The sequence below is a fragment of the Hydra vulgaris genome, chromosome 09, assembly GCF_038396675.1.
Source record: "Hydra vulgaris chromosome 09, alternate assembly HydraT2T_AEP".
Lineage (NCBI taxonomy): Eukaryota > Metazoa > Cnidaria > Hydrozoa > Anthoathecata > Hydridae > Hydra > Hydra vulgaris.
Genome location: NC_088928.1, coordinates 54,787,727 through 54,804,379, shown reverse-complemented (window position 1 = coordinate 54,804,379; position 16,653 = coordinate 54,787,727). Strand labels below are relative to the sequence as shown.

General features: G+C 26.6%; 1 protein-coding gene across 2 annotated transcripts in view; it reads left to right on the top strand.

Moving 5' to 3' along the window:
* Positions 1-11,137, top strand: part of LOC100200642 (uncharacterized) — a 111,713-nt gene extending 100,576 nt beyond the window's left edge. For both annotated transcript variants that reach the window (XM_065806072.1, XM_065806073.1), the window contains exons 23-33: positions 2,330-2,359; positions 2,520-2,546; positions 2,872-3,016; positions 4,077-4,297; positions 6,431-6,615; positions 7,857-7,931; positions 8,006-8,125; positions 10,086-10,300; positions 10,490-10,530; positions 10,623-10,719; positions 10,809-11,137. In XM_065806072.1, the coding sequence (XP_065662144.1) occupies positions 2,330-2,359; positions 2,520-2,546; positions 2,872-3,016; positions 4,077-4,297; positions 6,431-6,615; positions 7,857-7,931; positions 8,006-8,125; positions 10,086-10,300; positions 10,490-10,530; positions 10,623-10,719; positions 10,809-11,061 (1,409 nt within the window). In that variant the 3' untranslated portion in view covers positions 11,062-11,137. The remainder of the gene's footprint in view (positions 1-2,329; positions 2,360-2,519; positions 2,547-2,871; positions 3,017-4,076; positions 4,298-6,430; positions 6,616-7,856; positions 7,932-8,005; positions 8,126-10,085; positions 10,301-10,489; positions 10,531-10,622; positions 10,720-10,808) is intronic.
* The last annotated feature ends 5,516 nt before the right edge of the window (positions 11,138-16,653 follow it).

Below are 16,653 nucleotides of genomic sequence, written 5' to 3'. Positions count from 1 at the left end.
CTTTAATAATAGTATTTTTTTAAAAACATCATTTTGATATAAAAATGAATTAAAAGTTATAAATTTTGCAGCATAACTGGATATGACCTCATAGACCAACAAAAAATCACTTTACAATACCCTAAGTGGTAATTGATCTATCATAATAAGTGAAAGCCAGGTACTACATATTTCTTAAATTGATAAGCACAGTGTTTTTTTGGTACAGGAACGCATAAAGGAAAAATTTTGAAATTGATGAAAAAATAAACTGAATTTGACATCAGAATCTATTTGCGCCAATATTTGAAAGTTTATATCTCTATAGTCTAACAATATATTATAGCAGCAAACTTAATAGTATAGTTAAGCATTGTCAATGCAAAATGCATTGTTGTAAAGGATTACTTGTAGAAGACAAGAGAGTCTTATCATCAAGTACCTTAATTAAATCCTTTATATGGCCATAATTGTTAAATAATAGTGAGTGATACACATAAATGTTTAATACATATCAATAAAACAGTTTGAATTGAGCAGGAGGTTTTTTTTTTTTTTTTTCAAAGTGACAGAATTAGTTATTGTTTTGAGTCCAAAATTTTTAGATATTATTTTGTTATAAAGTTATATTTTCTTTATCTTTATATCAATTGTTTAATTTGAAAGTTGTGTTCATTGGTTTATCTTTATTTGTTTATTTTTATAGATAATAAAATTTAAAAAAAAACTGGTAATTAAAAGATGAGATTTAGTTTAAAATTAGCAAAAAAAATAATACTTATATTTAAATTTATAGTTGATAATTATAATATTATTTATAATATAAGTATTTATTATAATAAAAGTTTTTTTTCATAGTATATATTGCAAGACCTCTTGTTTGTGCAAAGGTCAGGTATGATATGAAAGTGATGTTCTTAAATTGTTTAAACTTTAAGATATCTTGTACAAAAGCAACAAAATTAGCAGTTTACTTTAAAATACTTCGGTTCCATAGGAAAAACAATCTCGTAGATTCAAAAATGAGTATTATTAAAAACTACAAAACAGTTTTTGTAATCACTATGGCATTCAAGGTAACCCGTGTTAGATAAGCCTAATTTCTCAAAAGTAGGTTGGAAATATCCACCAAATAAAGTTATAAGTGCCAAATTTTATTATTTTGTACAAAGTGTCTGAAAATGAAGACATTATTCTCAGACTTTGCCACCAAATAAATTCCATTGTCTTACAGCTTTAAAATAGAAGAAAAGATTGGCCCCCTGGTGAAATTTTGTTTAATCTGGCTAACATGGTTTAAAAAAATTTATAAACAACAAAACAAATGGTTTTTTAGGAACTACAAAATTTTTTTACTAATTTTTGATCTGTGCTCATTTTGGGTTGGATACAGTTTTTAAACAAGAAATTTGCTTCAAATAATACTGCATCCAAAAAGTTTGAATTGAGCAAATAGACAATTTTATTTCTTTAAATAGTTTAATTTTTTTATCGATATTTTTATATAGAAAAACAGATTAAAAATTTAGTTTGCAGTTCAAAATTAAAGTTTATAGTTCATGATATTTGTACCATTATAATTGCAACTTTTGTGTAATGTGCAAACAGTTGCGCATTCTGTGAATTGTGCAATGTTATCATTCCAATTCATGAAATAAGCAAAAATTTGTTCATTTTATGAACTATGCAAATTCATGATCTTTGCGTAAGATATATTTATATAATCATATAGTTTAGTTTAGAATACTACTAATTACATGTGTCTTACACAAATGTCTTTTAAGTACTAAAGCTTGTTGTGGAAATTATGACCAATTTATGTATTAATTTATGATATTGAACAACAAATAAATATACAATATTAGCATTTTTATCAGAAGATCTCCTAATTTGTTACACTTAAAAGCAAGTTTTAAACCTGTCATTTTAATATAATTAAAAAATAGTTCAAGTGCATTTATGATTATGATGATAACAAAATTGATTTAAATACTATTGTTAGTATTAGTTTAGTTTGTTTATTTTAGTGAGTCTTTATTTAGCATACTTTAACATATTAACATAGTTGTGTGTTTAATTGTTTTGCTCTCATTGGTTGACTCTTTGTTTTAGGACATTCATTGAACAAAAATTGACTACATTTTAGGGCAATAAAATAAAATAATTTGCAGCTCTACCCAGTAAATAATTGTCTTTATAATCACGAGCTAATAGGCTTTTTTAAGTATTTAAATTATGACTGAATACATTGTTTGAAAATAAATTTTTTTCTTTGTTCTTTTTTGATTATGCTGTGAAAGAAAACCTTAGCTAATAATTCATTTTTTAATAACACTTTTTTTTTTTTTAGTTATGTTGCTTTCACAAGGTTCTCAAAGTGGTATTTTTGTTTATCTTATTTGAATCATCATAAATAATAAAGTATAAGTTGCAATCAGAAAGATTTTTTAAAAACTAAATAATATAAAAATGTGTTTGAAATATTAAAAGGTATTGCTACAAAACATTTTAAAACTATTATATATTGCATCTACTTTTAGCTTCACCATCTTTATTATCTGAAAGCAGTAAGTTGATTTATTAAATTTAAATTGTAGTTTTTATATAAAAAATTGGTAACTAAATTAGTTATTATGTTTTTAGTGAAAAGTTTTTAAATTTTAAGTTCATTATTTTGTAAAAGTTTAGGAATATTTAAAAAAAATTTTAAATTTATTTAACTATTCCTAAACTTTTATTACAAATATAAATTTGTATTATTCCATTTTTTCAAATTAGTTTTAATTTTAGCGGATAACTTTAATGTTTTAATCTACCCATATAAATGGTTAAACTCGTTATTTGATGAAATATTACTAATTGAATTTAATTAACAATTTGTTTGCTATTTAGGCAAACTTTACATAATCATAGTTGCAATATTAGCTCCAGTTTTATTTTCTCTAACTATATCTGCTGTTTTTGTTGTGTTGAGAGTTCATAGAAAAAAAATAAAATCTCTGCGATCAATATGGAGACCTGAAATTCATAAAATTGAGTAAGAAAAATTTAAGTTGTTCACTTTTTTCATTAAATAATGATTGCATACACTTTATGATTAAAAATTTATGTGTATGAAAGTTCATAGAAACTTCTCATTAATATTGTGCTTACACATAGAAACTTCTCATTAATATTGTGCTTACACATAGAAACTTCTCACTAATATTGTGTTTACACATAGAAACTTCTCATTAATATTGTGCTTACTCTTAATTGGAATATTTTATTCTAATAAAATAATAAGTTTTTTATGTAAGATAGTAAATAAAATATTTTATTTGATAACACCTGAAAAATGGGTTACATATCTTACACTTTTCAGTGTTATCTAAGCTTTTATTAAATGTTATAAAAAATTTCAAAAATTATAATTATATTCAAGAAAAACATCTCTAAAAAGTTTTATTTTTTAGAAGACTAGAAAAGTTAATTTTTTATTTTTTATTTCTAAAACTCATATTTTTTTATGCAATAAAGTCTAAAATAATTTTTATATAAAGTAATTATAATTTTTAAATGTTTATTTAATTTTGCTATTTTTTTGAAGATCCAGTTAGACTTATTGGGCTTGAGCCGGCATCAAACCTTGAACCTCTTGGTTCTGAGCCAGAACTCTAACCACTGCACCACAGCTGTCTAAATAATAATAGTATAAATGATAATAATAATAGAGACCTACCTATGTTTAAGGTTCTTGAGGTAACCAAGGTAGATAATTTACCCTAGGTAAAAAAATTTTATATAGAAAGTTTTTCTTAAAAAGAAAGTGACTAATTAACTGTATATTTTGGACTGTCTATAGACAGTCCAAAGTCCAAAACAGTCTAAAGTCCATTCTATAAATACTTTTTTACTTTTTATTATCTACTTTTATTATTATTTACCATTATTAAGATGTTAAAATTTTTAAAATTGTTAATTTTAAAAATATTAAAAAGTATAAAACCTTAAATGTTGTACTTTTAAAAATATAAATCAAAAATGGTTTTTTATTATAAAGATTGTTGGTAAATTAAACATTGCAGAGAATTTACTTGAATATTTGTCTGTTTTAGAAACTGCATTGGTTTTGATTTATTACCAAAAGATGATTGGGAGATTTTTCCTGAATGTATCAGCTTAGAAAATAAAATTGGGGAAGGAGCTTTTGGTACTGTCTACGTAGCTAAAATAAGTGTGATGGCAATTTCTAAAACAGGGAAAGCTAATCAAATATTATCTATGTTTGATATCAAAGAAGACGCTGTAATTAACGTTGCTGTAAAACTTTTGAAAGGTTTTTTATTTATTAGATTATTTGTACAACTTATGCTTTTAATAAAGCCTTTTTTTAATAAAAAAAACTTCTAACAAGGTTGCAAGCAACCAATAATTAAAATGTGAGTTAACAGAAAAGAAGAGAGTAGAAGAGCTAGAATGAGTTTGATGTAAAACTTGTCATGAGTCACATACTGTAAAACTTGTCATGAGTCACATACAGTCAGGAAAACATTAGGGTAGGATATAATTTCAAAGGATTGTTAATTAAGATAAAAAGCAAGTTAAATAAAGTTTTTTTTGAGTATAACATTTACTTGTAAAATCATGCAATTAAAATGTACTTTTTGTAGAAGGGAGAAAAGAAATACAACCTTATGAAGATGGACAGAGATTTCAACCATTGCAAATCCCAAACTGTCAAAGAATAGAGATTGCGTTTAATATTAGTTATCTGTTCTAAGCAATTAAAAAGTGATGATATTTTGTCAGCACTATAGTTGGGTCATTAGCAAATGAAGCTACTTAAAAAGTAGGATTATTATTAATATTATAAATTAGAAACAATACTGGACCAAAAATGGAGCCTTGCAGTACACCGAGGTTACCTTTAAGAAAAGAAAGTATTGTTCATAAAGGATAACTTTGATACTACAATTATAATGACTCAAAGCAATAGTTAGAGGGGTCTCATCTTCATCATCGATCTTTTTTTAAACTTGGCCCACACATGCCATATTGAAGTTTCAGTTAAATAGTAAATTTGTTAATTAGCTTGTTAAATAGTTTAGAGACAACTAAAGAAAGTTTTGGACTTTGCACTTTAGTAAGAAAGTGAAGAAGTGGTCCAAAAGCAAGAAAGTGAAGAAGTGGTCCAAAGAGCAAGAAAGTTGTTTGGACCAAAAACTTTAACAACAGACTAAAGAGTGATTTGGCTCTCTAACAGTGGATTAACCTGTTTCTTTGAAATCACAGTAAAAGTATGGTCATTAGATTTAATAGATGGTCATTAAATTTAACATTAGAGGAAACATTTTTTGTAACTAGGTTGATCTTTTGGTGATATTTTTTTAATGTTAATTCACCTCCCCAAAGCTGAGAAGACCGCTAGAGAAGAGGAGGCTACATATACATATGGTTATAACCCCCTCTCAAATCTTTAACTCCAAAACACCAACCTTGACAAACAAGGCTGTTTTGCGGAAAAACAAGTTAAGCATGGTACTGCTAGGGACATGGTGGAGATCAAACTCGGAACCTCTCGCTTGTGAAGCAAGCACTCTACCACTACACCACTACCACAATTGATTATAAAGAAGACTAAAACATGAATGATGGAATGATTTTATTAATTACATTTTTCAAAAGTATCTGAAGTTTAAATACTAATATAAATTATAAGACAGTAATCTGGGATTAATGGACCTTAGCGCCATACCTTTTTGACTTTAATTCTTTAGATGTTTGTTTTGGTTAAAATGATGAAAAAAGAATTATAAGAAGAAATAGCAGCTTGACAAGAAAAACTATGGGTAGGTGAGGCTAAAAATTATGGGTAGATGAGGTTTAACTATGGGAAGGCAAGACTTAACTTGAAACTGATTGAAATTTAGGAGTAAAAGTTCCCATGTCTGCCTAAAAAATCACAAAAGATAACAATAAGAACTGAAATGCTAAATTTGGTTTAGAAGAAATATGAGATAAAAGTTTTAGCTAGATCATAGAACTTATCTTCTTGACAAAACAATTTCTATGATACAAAAAACTGATCTCTATAATAAGACTGCTAGTATTTGTTCTTAAGGAACAAGAAATTTTTAAGTTTTGTGTAACTTACTATAACCAAACATGTTTTTGATATTTTTGAAACATGATATTTTTTAATATCATGTTTCAAAAATATTTGAAACATGATATTAAAAAATAGGAAAATATAGAATATCATATAAATGAGATATATTTGAGTTTTAAATATCAATTATTTTGGTTAGTTCTGAGTTTAACATTTTTTTTTAGTTTTTTTTTCCGTATCTATATTTGTTTCTAAACATCTTTCTTTGTTTTGAAATATTTAATAATCTGTTTTTATGATAAATATCTATTACAATAAATATTGTAACATTAAAATCTTTTTTTTATTTATTTATTTCAGATAATGCTAACCTATCAGAGTTGAATGATTTTCGAGAAGAAATTGTTCTCATGAAAGAATTTGGATTTCATAAAAACATTGTGAATATGATTGGTTGCTCTACCATTAAAAAACCATTATGCTTAATTGTTGAGTTTATGGAGAATGGAGATTTGTTGCAGTTTTTGAGAAATAAACGAACCAAAGTGAGATTTTTTCAAGCTTTTGAATTAAATATAATATGGTATAGTATAAATGAAATGATAATATTGCATAACATGATATATGATATATATAACATGTATATATAATATATGTATATCTAGTTATGAAATTAAAAATCTAGAATTCTTTTTTTGTAGCATTTGTCATCATTAAGGAAATTTTTATTTTTAATGGTATTTTTATCATTAAAAGTAAAAGGCAAATAATACTATTAGAATAAAAAGATTCAAAGCTGATCACAAAAAGTTCTTAATCGACGTTTTTAAAACCTTTTTTTTAAAGCTGTTAACAGGTAATATTACTTGTTACCAGTTTAAAAATAAGTAACATACTACTTGCTACCAGCTTTATGACTACTTGTAGTTTACAAATGCTGGTAACAAGTTCTTACTTGTTGTCATAGACAAATTTTTTTTTTTCAGGCTTTTTAGAAAATATATTTGATACCTATACTGGCAAACCAAAAACTAACAGTTTGCTAAATATGATTAAAATAAAAACAAATATTTTTATTAATATGATTAAATTAGATTTTTATTGAAAAACTGTCAGTAAGTTTTTAAGTTAAGTCAGTAATCTATTTTGCTTTTCTTATGACAGGAATTTGTTATTGTTAAGTAAATAAATACTTTCTGTTTAATCTTTCAAAAGCAAAAAATAATTATTTGCATCTATTAAATTGGGAAAAGACATCTACATAATTGTAATAAGAAATTTTTCTGTGATCTTTTTGTGAACTTTTCTATTTGCAAATTTTTTAAAATTTATTTTTCAAATTCTAATTGCAAACTTTTATTTTTATATGCAACTAAGTAAACAACAAAGTTAGCATTCAAATGCAATAAGCTATGCAATCACCTCTTCTAAGCACTGCAATCATTCATGAGATCACTTCTTTAAGCACTTTTTGCACATACTCTTTATAAAATAAATATAGTTTACTTCTATGGATTTTTGGTCTATATGACACTATGTATACTATGTAGATTTTAGCATTTAAAGTGAGCATTTAAATGTGTAGTTAATGTTTGGAGTAATAAACTTTTTCTTCTTTTTTTTTATTTATACATTTCCAAGTTCTATCTGATGCTCCTCTCTATTTCTATTTTAGTATGCAATCATCAGTGGCATTTAATGCCAAGTAAAATTTAAGCAGTGTAAAATTTAATTTAAGCAGTGTAAAATTTTAGTGACATTTTATATATGTATTTAATTTTTTCAGCTTTGTACATCCAAACTTAATGGAGAGTCAGCAGTAAATTTTATGTACACCCAAAGCTATCAACAAACTCTCGAGGTTTTATTTCAAGTCTTTATTTATTTTATTTTTAATTATTTGATTTTTTTAATTTTTTGTCTTTTTTTTTCTAGACAAAAATAAGTGAGAACTGCGCTACTGAATGCGTGCCATATGAATTTACTATAGATAAAATTGGTTTAATAACACCTAATGATCTGATCAGTATTGCATGCCAAGTTGCAGCAGGAATGGTATTCTTTTTATTGCAAGTTTGTTTCTATGATTATTGAAATATTGTTTACAGGTTACAAATTCTTCAAATTTTAAGGTTACAGCCTTTAAAATTTAAGAAATTTTAGTTTAGCACAAAAGTTAAATACTTTGGCTCAACTAAATTTTGCCACAATGAAAGTTATTTTAGATTAGTATTGTTGAAATCTTGAGACTTGACAATGCCTAATATGCCCTATAGATATTTTTCATGCTTAGCTTGATATAATTCATTTATTTTACATGATATATTATGATTATTGTTGGTATTGAATAATAATAATAGTATATTTGAGTCAACTTATGGAGCAAAGTTGTTTGATTGTTCAACATAAAAACTTTAATAAAATAAAATACACATTCAAAACCTTTCTTAAAAATTATGATTTACTAGCAATCCTGTTTTGTTTAATTATTTAATAAAGAAATATTATTTGTTTTTAACAGTTTTAATATTGCAGTGTTTATTATTTGTCTTTAACAGTTTTAATATTGCAGTTTATTTGTCTTGCTGTGCTGTATCCATTATTCACCAATCCATAAAATCGCTTATTGTTATGGTTTGACTTGAAGTATTAATGATATTGAGTATCCTTTTAAATAGCTTGGATGTTAAAATTAGCAATTTGGATTAGTAAAACCAATTTCATACCTTCATACTGCTAACTACAATTTTTTCATATTAACTGATAATGCTCTGTCACGATAATAACTGATATTGCTCTGCTGCACAGTTCTGTTTTGTTTGTCAAGTTGTTGTTTTTTAGAAAAAAACTTGCTCAATATGACCAGAAATTACATCTGAAAAAGTGCCGTCATGAGAAGAAGGATAATAATCTAGCTGTTGAAAATATATTTTATCAGTTAAGTTATAATGATGGTTTTTTATGTTTTTTGTTTTACAAAAGTACTAGATGAGAAACAATCTATGCTCGACATGGCTCTGGTAATACTCTGATATTTTACAGTTGTTGATGGAATCAGTCACTCTGAGAGCTACCACAGAATTTGGGAAACCTTACTGCCAGCCAGCCTTAGAACCAACACCTGAGTTTTAGAGCTGTATTTTTTTGATGTAGGCCACATCCTGCTGTAAATGTTAGATAATTTCCTTTTTCTGTTAAAGCAGCAATAAATGGATTTTCATCTGTGCTATACCTGACAGAATGTACTAATTTAGACTAATATAGACTATTTGTAGACTCATTAACTTCAACTAGATTTTAATGCTGTTTGTACTTTATTTTTTTCTCTCAAAACTTTTTCTTTGATTATTGTTCATGATTTGTTACATTCTTTTACAATTCCATAGTCTATTAACACAGCTGTTGCCATTCCAGCGTTTTAAAATCACTTATAGCAAACCTTGTAGCACCATATAAAATCATATCTGTTATAAGAACTTGGTTTTTGTGCAAAAACATTACAGTAAAACTGGCAGGGTATTGTGAAAACTTGATGTTAAAGTTTACATTTAAAATTTATTAATTATATACTATAGTATAATTTTTTTTTAATGCCTAACTTGTTATATACCAATTTATTAACAATTTTTTTAATACAGTTTAGCACTTTGCAAGCTACTAGTAAAAGTCCACAATCACAAGGAGATAAGTTGAACAAACACTTAGAATTATAAATTTTGATACTACTGATACTTCTCGTTTTTGTTTGGGTCATGGACTTTCTTTCAGCAGACTCCCATAAAAAGACTTATAGCTTTCTATACTAATTGCTTGTTTATAATGAAACATCTCTTACAGATTTAGTTTTTATGAAATAAAAACCAATACCATTCGTTAAAAACATACAAAGATTTTAACTTTGATAGTTTTTTAACAAGATGATTTAAAAAAAAATTACCAAAACAAAAGATGTAACATTTACGAGTTCTTGTGATGCCATTCATTTAGTTCTCTTAAGTTAAGCCTTTATTTTTAGGAATATCTTTCATGTAACAAATTAGTACACCGAGACCTTGCTGCAAGAAATATCTTGATCGGTGCTGAGAAAAACGTAAAAATATCTGATTTTGGGCTAACACGGAGAATCAATGACGAGTTGAATTACATGAGCAGTAAAAATCGTCGGTTACCGATAAAGTGGATGTCAGTTGAAGCCATATTTGATCAAGTGTTCACGGTGTGCAGTGATGTGTAAGCTAGTTAATCAATTTAAATAAAATTAAATTTTAATTCAAATTTGTTTAAATGTTTTCGTATACTTTCTTTCTAATACATATTAAAATTAACTCATTGTGATATATACTTGTATCAAAAATAAACTAATAATATAATGTATTTTAAAATATGCAATTTATGTAAGTTATACAGTTTATGTTTTAGGTGGTCTTATGGCATTCTTTTATTTGAAATTGTTACGCTAGGTGAATGTTTAAGTTTTGTATTTCAGAATTTTTGATAATCATAACTTTTTGTTAGCTTTGATTTTTTATTTTTTTTTGTCTTTATTTTACAGGAGGTACACCTTATCCCAGAATAAATAATCGTGAGCTTCTCACTCTTTTGAAATCTGGTTACAGAATGAGTCGACCAGAAAATTGTTCTGAAGAGATGTAATTTCTTTTTCGTACTTTCTTTTTACGATTGTAAAGAAATATCTCTCATCTCCACTGATTTTTTTCTTTTTTTTTTGTTAATAAAGTTACGATATAATGCTGCGCTGTTGGAATGAAGATCCATTACAACGACCTACTTTTACAGAACTGCGTGAACATTTTGATAAAATTATGTCTCAAGGTGAATGTTTCATGAACTTTGAAATTGACGAAAAAAACGTTTGTTATAACGCTGCATCGTTTAACAGTCTACCTGCTGAAACAGATGATGTTGCATTGGAGGAAGATATTTTCCAAAAGCCTGTTTACATAAAATCAGTTGATAAACTGAAAAATTAACTTAGAAAAGTTTGATTTCGTAAAATGCTTTATTACAATACGAAATTATTCACTATTAAATAAAAAATTGATAAAATTTTTTAGTTTTTACTAAAATATTTTATCAATTTTTTCGCACTATTTGAACAGAACTTATATATGTAAAATATTCAATAGTTTTAATATATTATATTTATAAGTATTAATATTATATTTATAAGTAATAATTTATATTAGTATATTTATATACTGTAATATAAGTTTGCGTTTAAACCTTTTTTAAGTGCAAGCTTATATCAAAATCTTACTTGGGCACGAATTGGTATAAGTGCAAACTAACGTGTGCCGACAATTTAGCAAGTAATAACATAAGTACAAGTAAATTACTCAGCATACTTTGTAACCTAAGAATAATAAAGTTCTATCTCCACTTTTTTTGATTTAATAGATTGACCCTAATCAAATGTTTACGCTACATGTGATAACAATGTATGGATGTACAAACCCAAATGTGTAGAAATTACCTTTCAAAGTTTTCTTTACATGTAAGTTATCAGCATTGTTGTTTAAAGATAGGACCTTATTACTTTAAAAGTTACCAAACTAAATAGTTTAATAAAGTTCCATCAGCATATTTAGGTAAAATAACGCATCAGTAGAGGTAATTTTTTTAAAAGGCCTTACATTTAACCTTGAAAGTCCTCTTCTTTTGAAGGTTGTATAAAATGAGGTTGTATTCAGTACGGTCGGTGTGTTGTACCGTGACCCTTAAGAGCTAAATACTAATATAATTTTTTTTAATTTAAGTAAAATATTATGCTACCATTTTTTGTTGTTAAACATTGAAAAGTTTAAAATAAATGTTCATGTTGAAATGGTCGCATTAAATTGTCAAAATTCTTATTTTGTCATGTAACAGATCACAAAAAGGTAAGTTGAATAATAAATTGTGGGTTCATATTTTATAATATAGACAAGGGACCTTTTTTGTATTTAAGTTCCAAGTAATGTTTAAAGTTTCTTTCAGACTGTAATTTTTAAAATTTTTATAAAATTGCACTTCTTTTAATGATATGCTTTAAAGAACTTATTTTTCGAAATATTAGGGGCACGTCTAATGTTTAAGGGTCTTCATTAAATAAACTTTTTTAAATGTCATTTAATGAATAAGAATTAAATAATAAAGATAACTTGAACAACGTTAACATAAGAATGCAATGGCATAATCGGGAAAGAATGCTATTGTTGAAATTAAAAAAAGAACCTAATTCAAGTAATGGATGCTAAAACTTAATTATATATTAAAAAGCCTAAAAATAGCTCTCACTTGTTTTTAAATAGAATGATTTTATGTTTAGTAAGTTTCGCTTTTTTGAGGTGCTCTGTTAAATGAGCTTTCGTTTTTATTACCTTGATAACAACAAGTAAAATCAAAAAAATTTTAACAACATCCTTTTAAAAGAATTTTTCTCAAATGTTTTCTTATATATATAAAAAAAAAAAGTTAGGCTGGGAGGGTCGTAAGAGCACTTGCTCCCCCTTGTATCGTTGGCTCTAGAAAATGTTTTAATATGCAACATCCCAACGAACAACCATATTATTTACATTTTTATTTTGAAGGGGCTTGGCAATAAGACTAAATTTGTGTTCTTCTTGCCCCATGCGTGTATATACATTTTATTCAAGTCTAATTATGTAAATATTTTCTTCATGGCGAAATACATAATAATAACAAAGATCATATAAATTTTCTCTGTATAAATAATATTTCAAATTAAAATCACGCTTGTAAATTTTTGATACTTTCCTAATTATTGTTAAACATACTATTGAAAAAATAAATAAAAATCACTGTTTTATAACGACTGATAATAATAATATTACAACCATAATAATAAAGTTATAATCATAATAACATTGAAAACCCGCCAATTCAAACAAGCAAATTTCATTAGGACTAAAATATGCTGATTAAGCAAAAAAGAATCCCGGAATTTTCTTTACAGATATTTTATAAGAAAATTGATTTTTTTTTAAAAAAAGAAAAGGTTAAACAATAATTTGAAAGTTTAATGAGTAAAATTAACTTGCTCCCAGTCTGGTCTCAGTGGTTCTATAATATTGGTGCAATAATTATTAAATAATCCTAGCATTGAGCTTTTGAATACCTTCAAACAAAAACGCCTCGCTTGAATGCTTCACCTCTTTTGTTAGTTTGCTGTAATCTGGGGCTTCTGGGTTGAAGGGATAGATGCCACTTTTTATAAATGAATTCTTAATTTTGTCTTTGCTCATTGCAAAACAGTAAAAGGGAAGGAAAACTCTGTATTCTTTATCAAACAAGTCTCATACTTCTTATAATGAGTAATACATCCCAGCGGAGCAAAGGAGTTGTATCTGGAGGAAGCAAGATAAGTTGCATTTGAAGATTGGTCAGCTATTTCACAAGATGATTATTCATTTTTGATTCATGTTTGCCTGACCAAACAACAACTAGTCTTAATATTTTGTCGGCAATAAGTCATCTTTCAAAAGCATTGGCTTGGTATTCATATAAAAGTTCATTGTTTATATTACATATATAGTCAGACTCACTTTTCTCGATAGCAGCAAGCATTTTTGGAAATACCTTGTACACATTCATCGGAATTCTTACGTTTGCATAAATAGTTAAAGGTTAAGGGAGGGGCCCGTTAATACCGATGTTTGCATCGGTGTTGCGAAAAAACCTTTAAAAAAAACATCAAGCTGAATGATCAAATTCAAAATCAAGCAAAGACTTATTAGACATAGGTCCAAACATTAAGGATGAGTGTAAGCATAATAAGAGAAAAATTAAAAAGGAAATATATAAGCGCTAAACTTAGCAAGCACCGCAACACGTTCCTTTGAGTTTGTTGATATTGCATAATGGACATTTTTAGAGCCTTTCTCTCCAGCCAGAACCCTCTTGATTCTTGTTGAAAATTGAAAGCCTAATTTATCTATATTAAAATTTCTGCCCACCTCTTTTGTTATGTCAAGAATATCATTTTCTGTCAAGTATGCTCTTATGTCTGCAAACCATTGCGTCACTACTTGCTTTTTAACATTCTTGCTGCGCTAAAAGATGCACTGATGCGCGTGACTATATTTAGGTGTCTCTCCACGAAGAGTGAATACCTAATGAAATAAAATAAATGTAGCAGTTATAGCTTATAGATACATGTAATAATATAATGACAATATATACTAGGACAATGTTTAAAATTAGAAGTTAAACAAACTGCAAGAAAGTAAATTTTTACTCAATAGTATTTAATAACTAACCACTTTTCCCCAGACACTAAAGTCTAAGCTTGCACAAATTTAAAAGGCCATTATTTTTTTACCATAAAGAGATTCTTTTCTTCGGATATAAACAAAGAAGGGATAAATTAGTATCTTTTGCGAAAGACAGAGCACTTTTTTGGGCACTTAATATATAAGTTTAGTAACTTACATATTATATGGCACCTTTTCCTCTGCACTAGTCAAGAATGTGTTTGGACCCATCTTTTTGGCTATTGGGGCTTTGTCACAAATTTTATTATGCAGAGTAATTCAAAGAATATTATAAAATTTGACAGCTTTTGAAATGGACAACCTTTAACTGAAAAATATATATCAATGTATTGTAAATAGCTTCCGTGAACTCTTGATATTTTAAGTAAATAGCTGTCATGCATATATATTTCTTTTAAGCAACTTTATTTCACTACAGTGAAAACTGATTATATAATTAACTAACTAATTGGACGTTAAAAATTTAGATTGCCAATATCTTCCTTAGTATAACGGGATTTTGATGCCATTTTTAAATAGCTGCTTATTTTAGGAGACATCTTAACTTTATTTTACTTTTAATTTTTTTTTTCAGATTTAGAAGAATAGAAACATATTTAATAAGTTACTAAATTTGTTTGTATTAAATATGCTAATTAATAAGAACAATGCAAACGTTTAGTAGAAATTCATTTGAGAACTCCATGGTTTGGAATTATTCTCCGAGCGAATTACAGTGTAGCAATAGTTAACAATTGTGCAAATAGAACTTTACAAAACATTTATGAAACTCTATAAAACGCTTTTATAGAGTTTCATTAATGTTTAATGAAACTCTATAAAAGCGAATTGAAACATTTTCTTCAGTCGATAACTAGAATGCGATGTTGTCGAAGACTGGAATAAAAATTAATAACTTATGGAAGCGTTAGTTTCAAACATAAATCCAGTGATTTATATATGAAACTAACGCTTTATGTTTAAAGCGCAAATCACATAAAGTTATGGCTTATGGCTCAGAACTCCTATTATAAGATAAAGTAATGATGTTAAATTTTTTTTTTATTCAATTTTTTTTTTACTGCCCTCACTCCCCTTTAAGTATTTTTATTTTAAAGGTTTGTACATTCGGCGAGGGTGTTATTGATTCACGGGATCTGGGAAGGGGTATATATATATGTTCGTAAAATAAATTATCTTTATAATTTATAAAAAAAATTATCGTTTTAAATTATCAAATATAACTCCGCTATACATTCATCTCATCTATTTTCGTGTCAGCATTAAAAAGAAAATTTTTTTACACTACACTTTTTTTGTGGTTTTTTGAAAAAATTTATGAAAATTATTCCTTAGAGTTAAGGGTTTTTGTTTTTACGTTTGCAATAGCCAAACTTTCTTTCGTATATAAAGAAAAGATCATTTCAGACATTATTTCAGCAATTTACTTCAGTTAGTGTTTGTTTAGTATACTTTTTAGTGACAAAACGTCGACGACTTGAGGGGCCATCGACCACTGGGTAGTTAACCCTCCTATGAAACATATTAAAATGACTCAAAAGTCAATAAAGTGTAGTTATTCAAACCAGTTTCCTTAAATGAATAAACTAAAAAATTAACTTGAATGAATAAACAAAATTCGTCGTCCGTTAGTTGTCCGACGCATGCCCACTGGGGTTTTGCAATACAAGGCTTTTTTTAAAAATACAAGACATTTTGGGAAATGTGTTAATTGTTTTAATTCTGTTTTGAAAAAAAAAAAAAATTTAAACCTTCAAAAAGATCTTAATTTTCTTAAATTCTTAATTATTTTTAATTATAAAAAAATTATCTTATTACATATTTAAATTGTTTCTTTATGAACATTAGTTTATTTTATAAACTTCTTTCTTTTTTTTTCAAGTTTTTTAACTTTTGTATTATACTAGAAATGGTAAATTTTTATTTATATTTATTTTACGTATACTTAAAAAAGGGGCATGTTTATAAGACGTGCTGTTTTCTACTTGCCCTAGTCAGGTTGTAAAAAATATATACATGTTATGAATGTAAAGATAATATTGTAAAAGTTGTGCATATTGACGAAAAATAAATATAGTAATAAATAAATGAAAATAAATAAAATTTGCAACTGATTCAAGACTAATCAAAACTGACAACTTTATTTAGACATCGCTCCATGTTATACAGCACATTTAATTATTGATTACTTTTTTCAAACTAATATTTAACTCGTGACTTAAATCATCTGAGTTAAACTCAATCAATAGTTTATGAAACGCATTTCACAAATATAGGTTTTAGGTATAA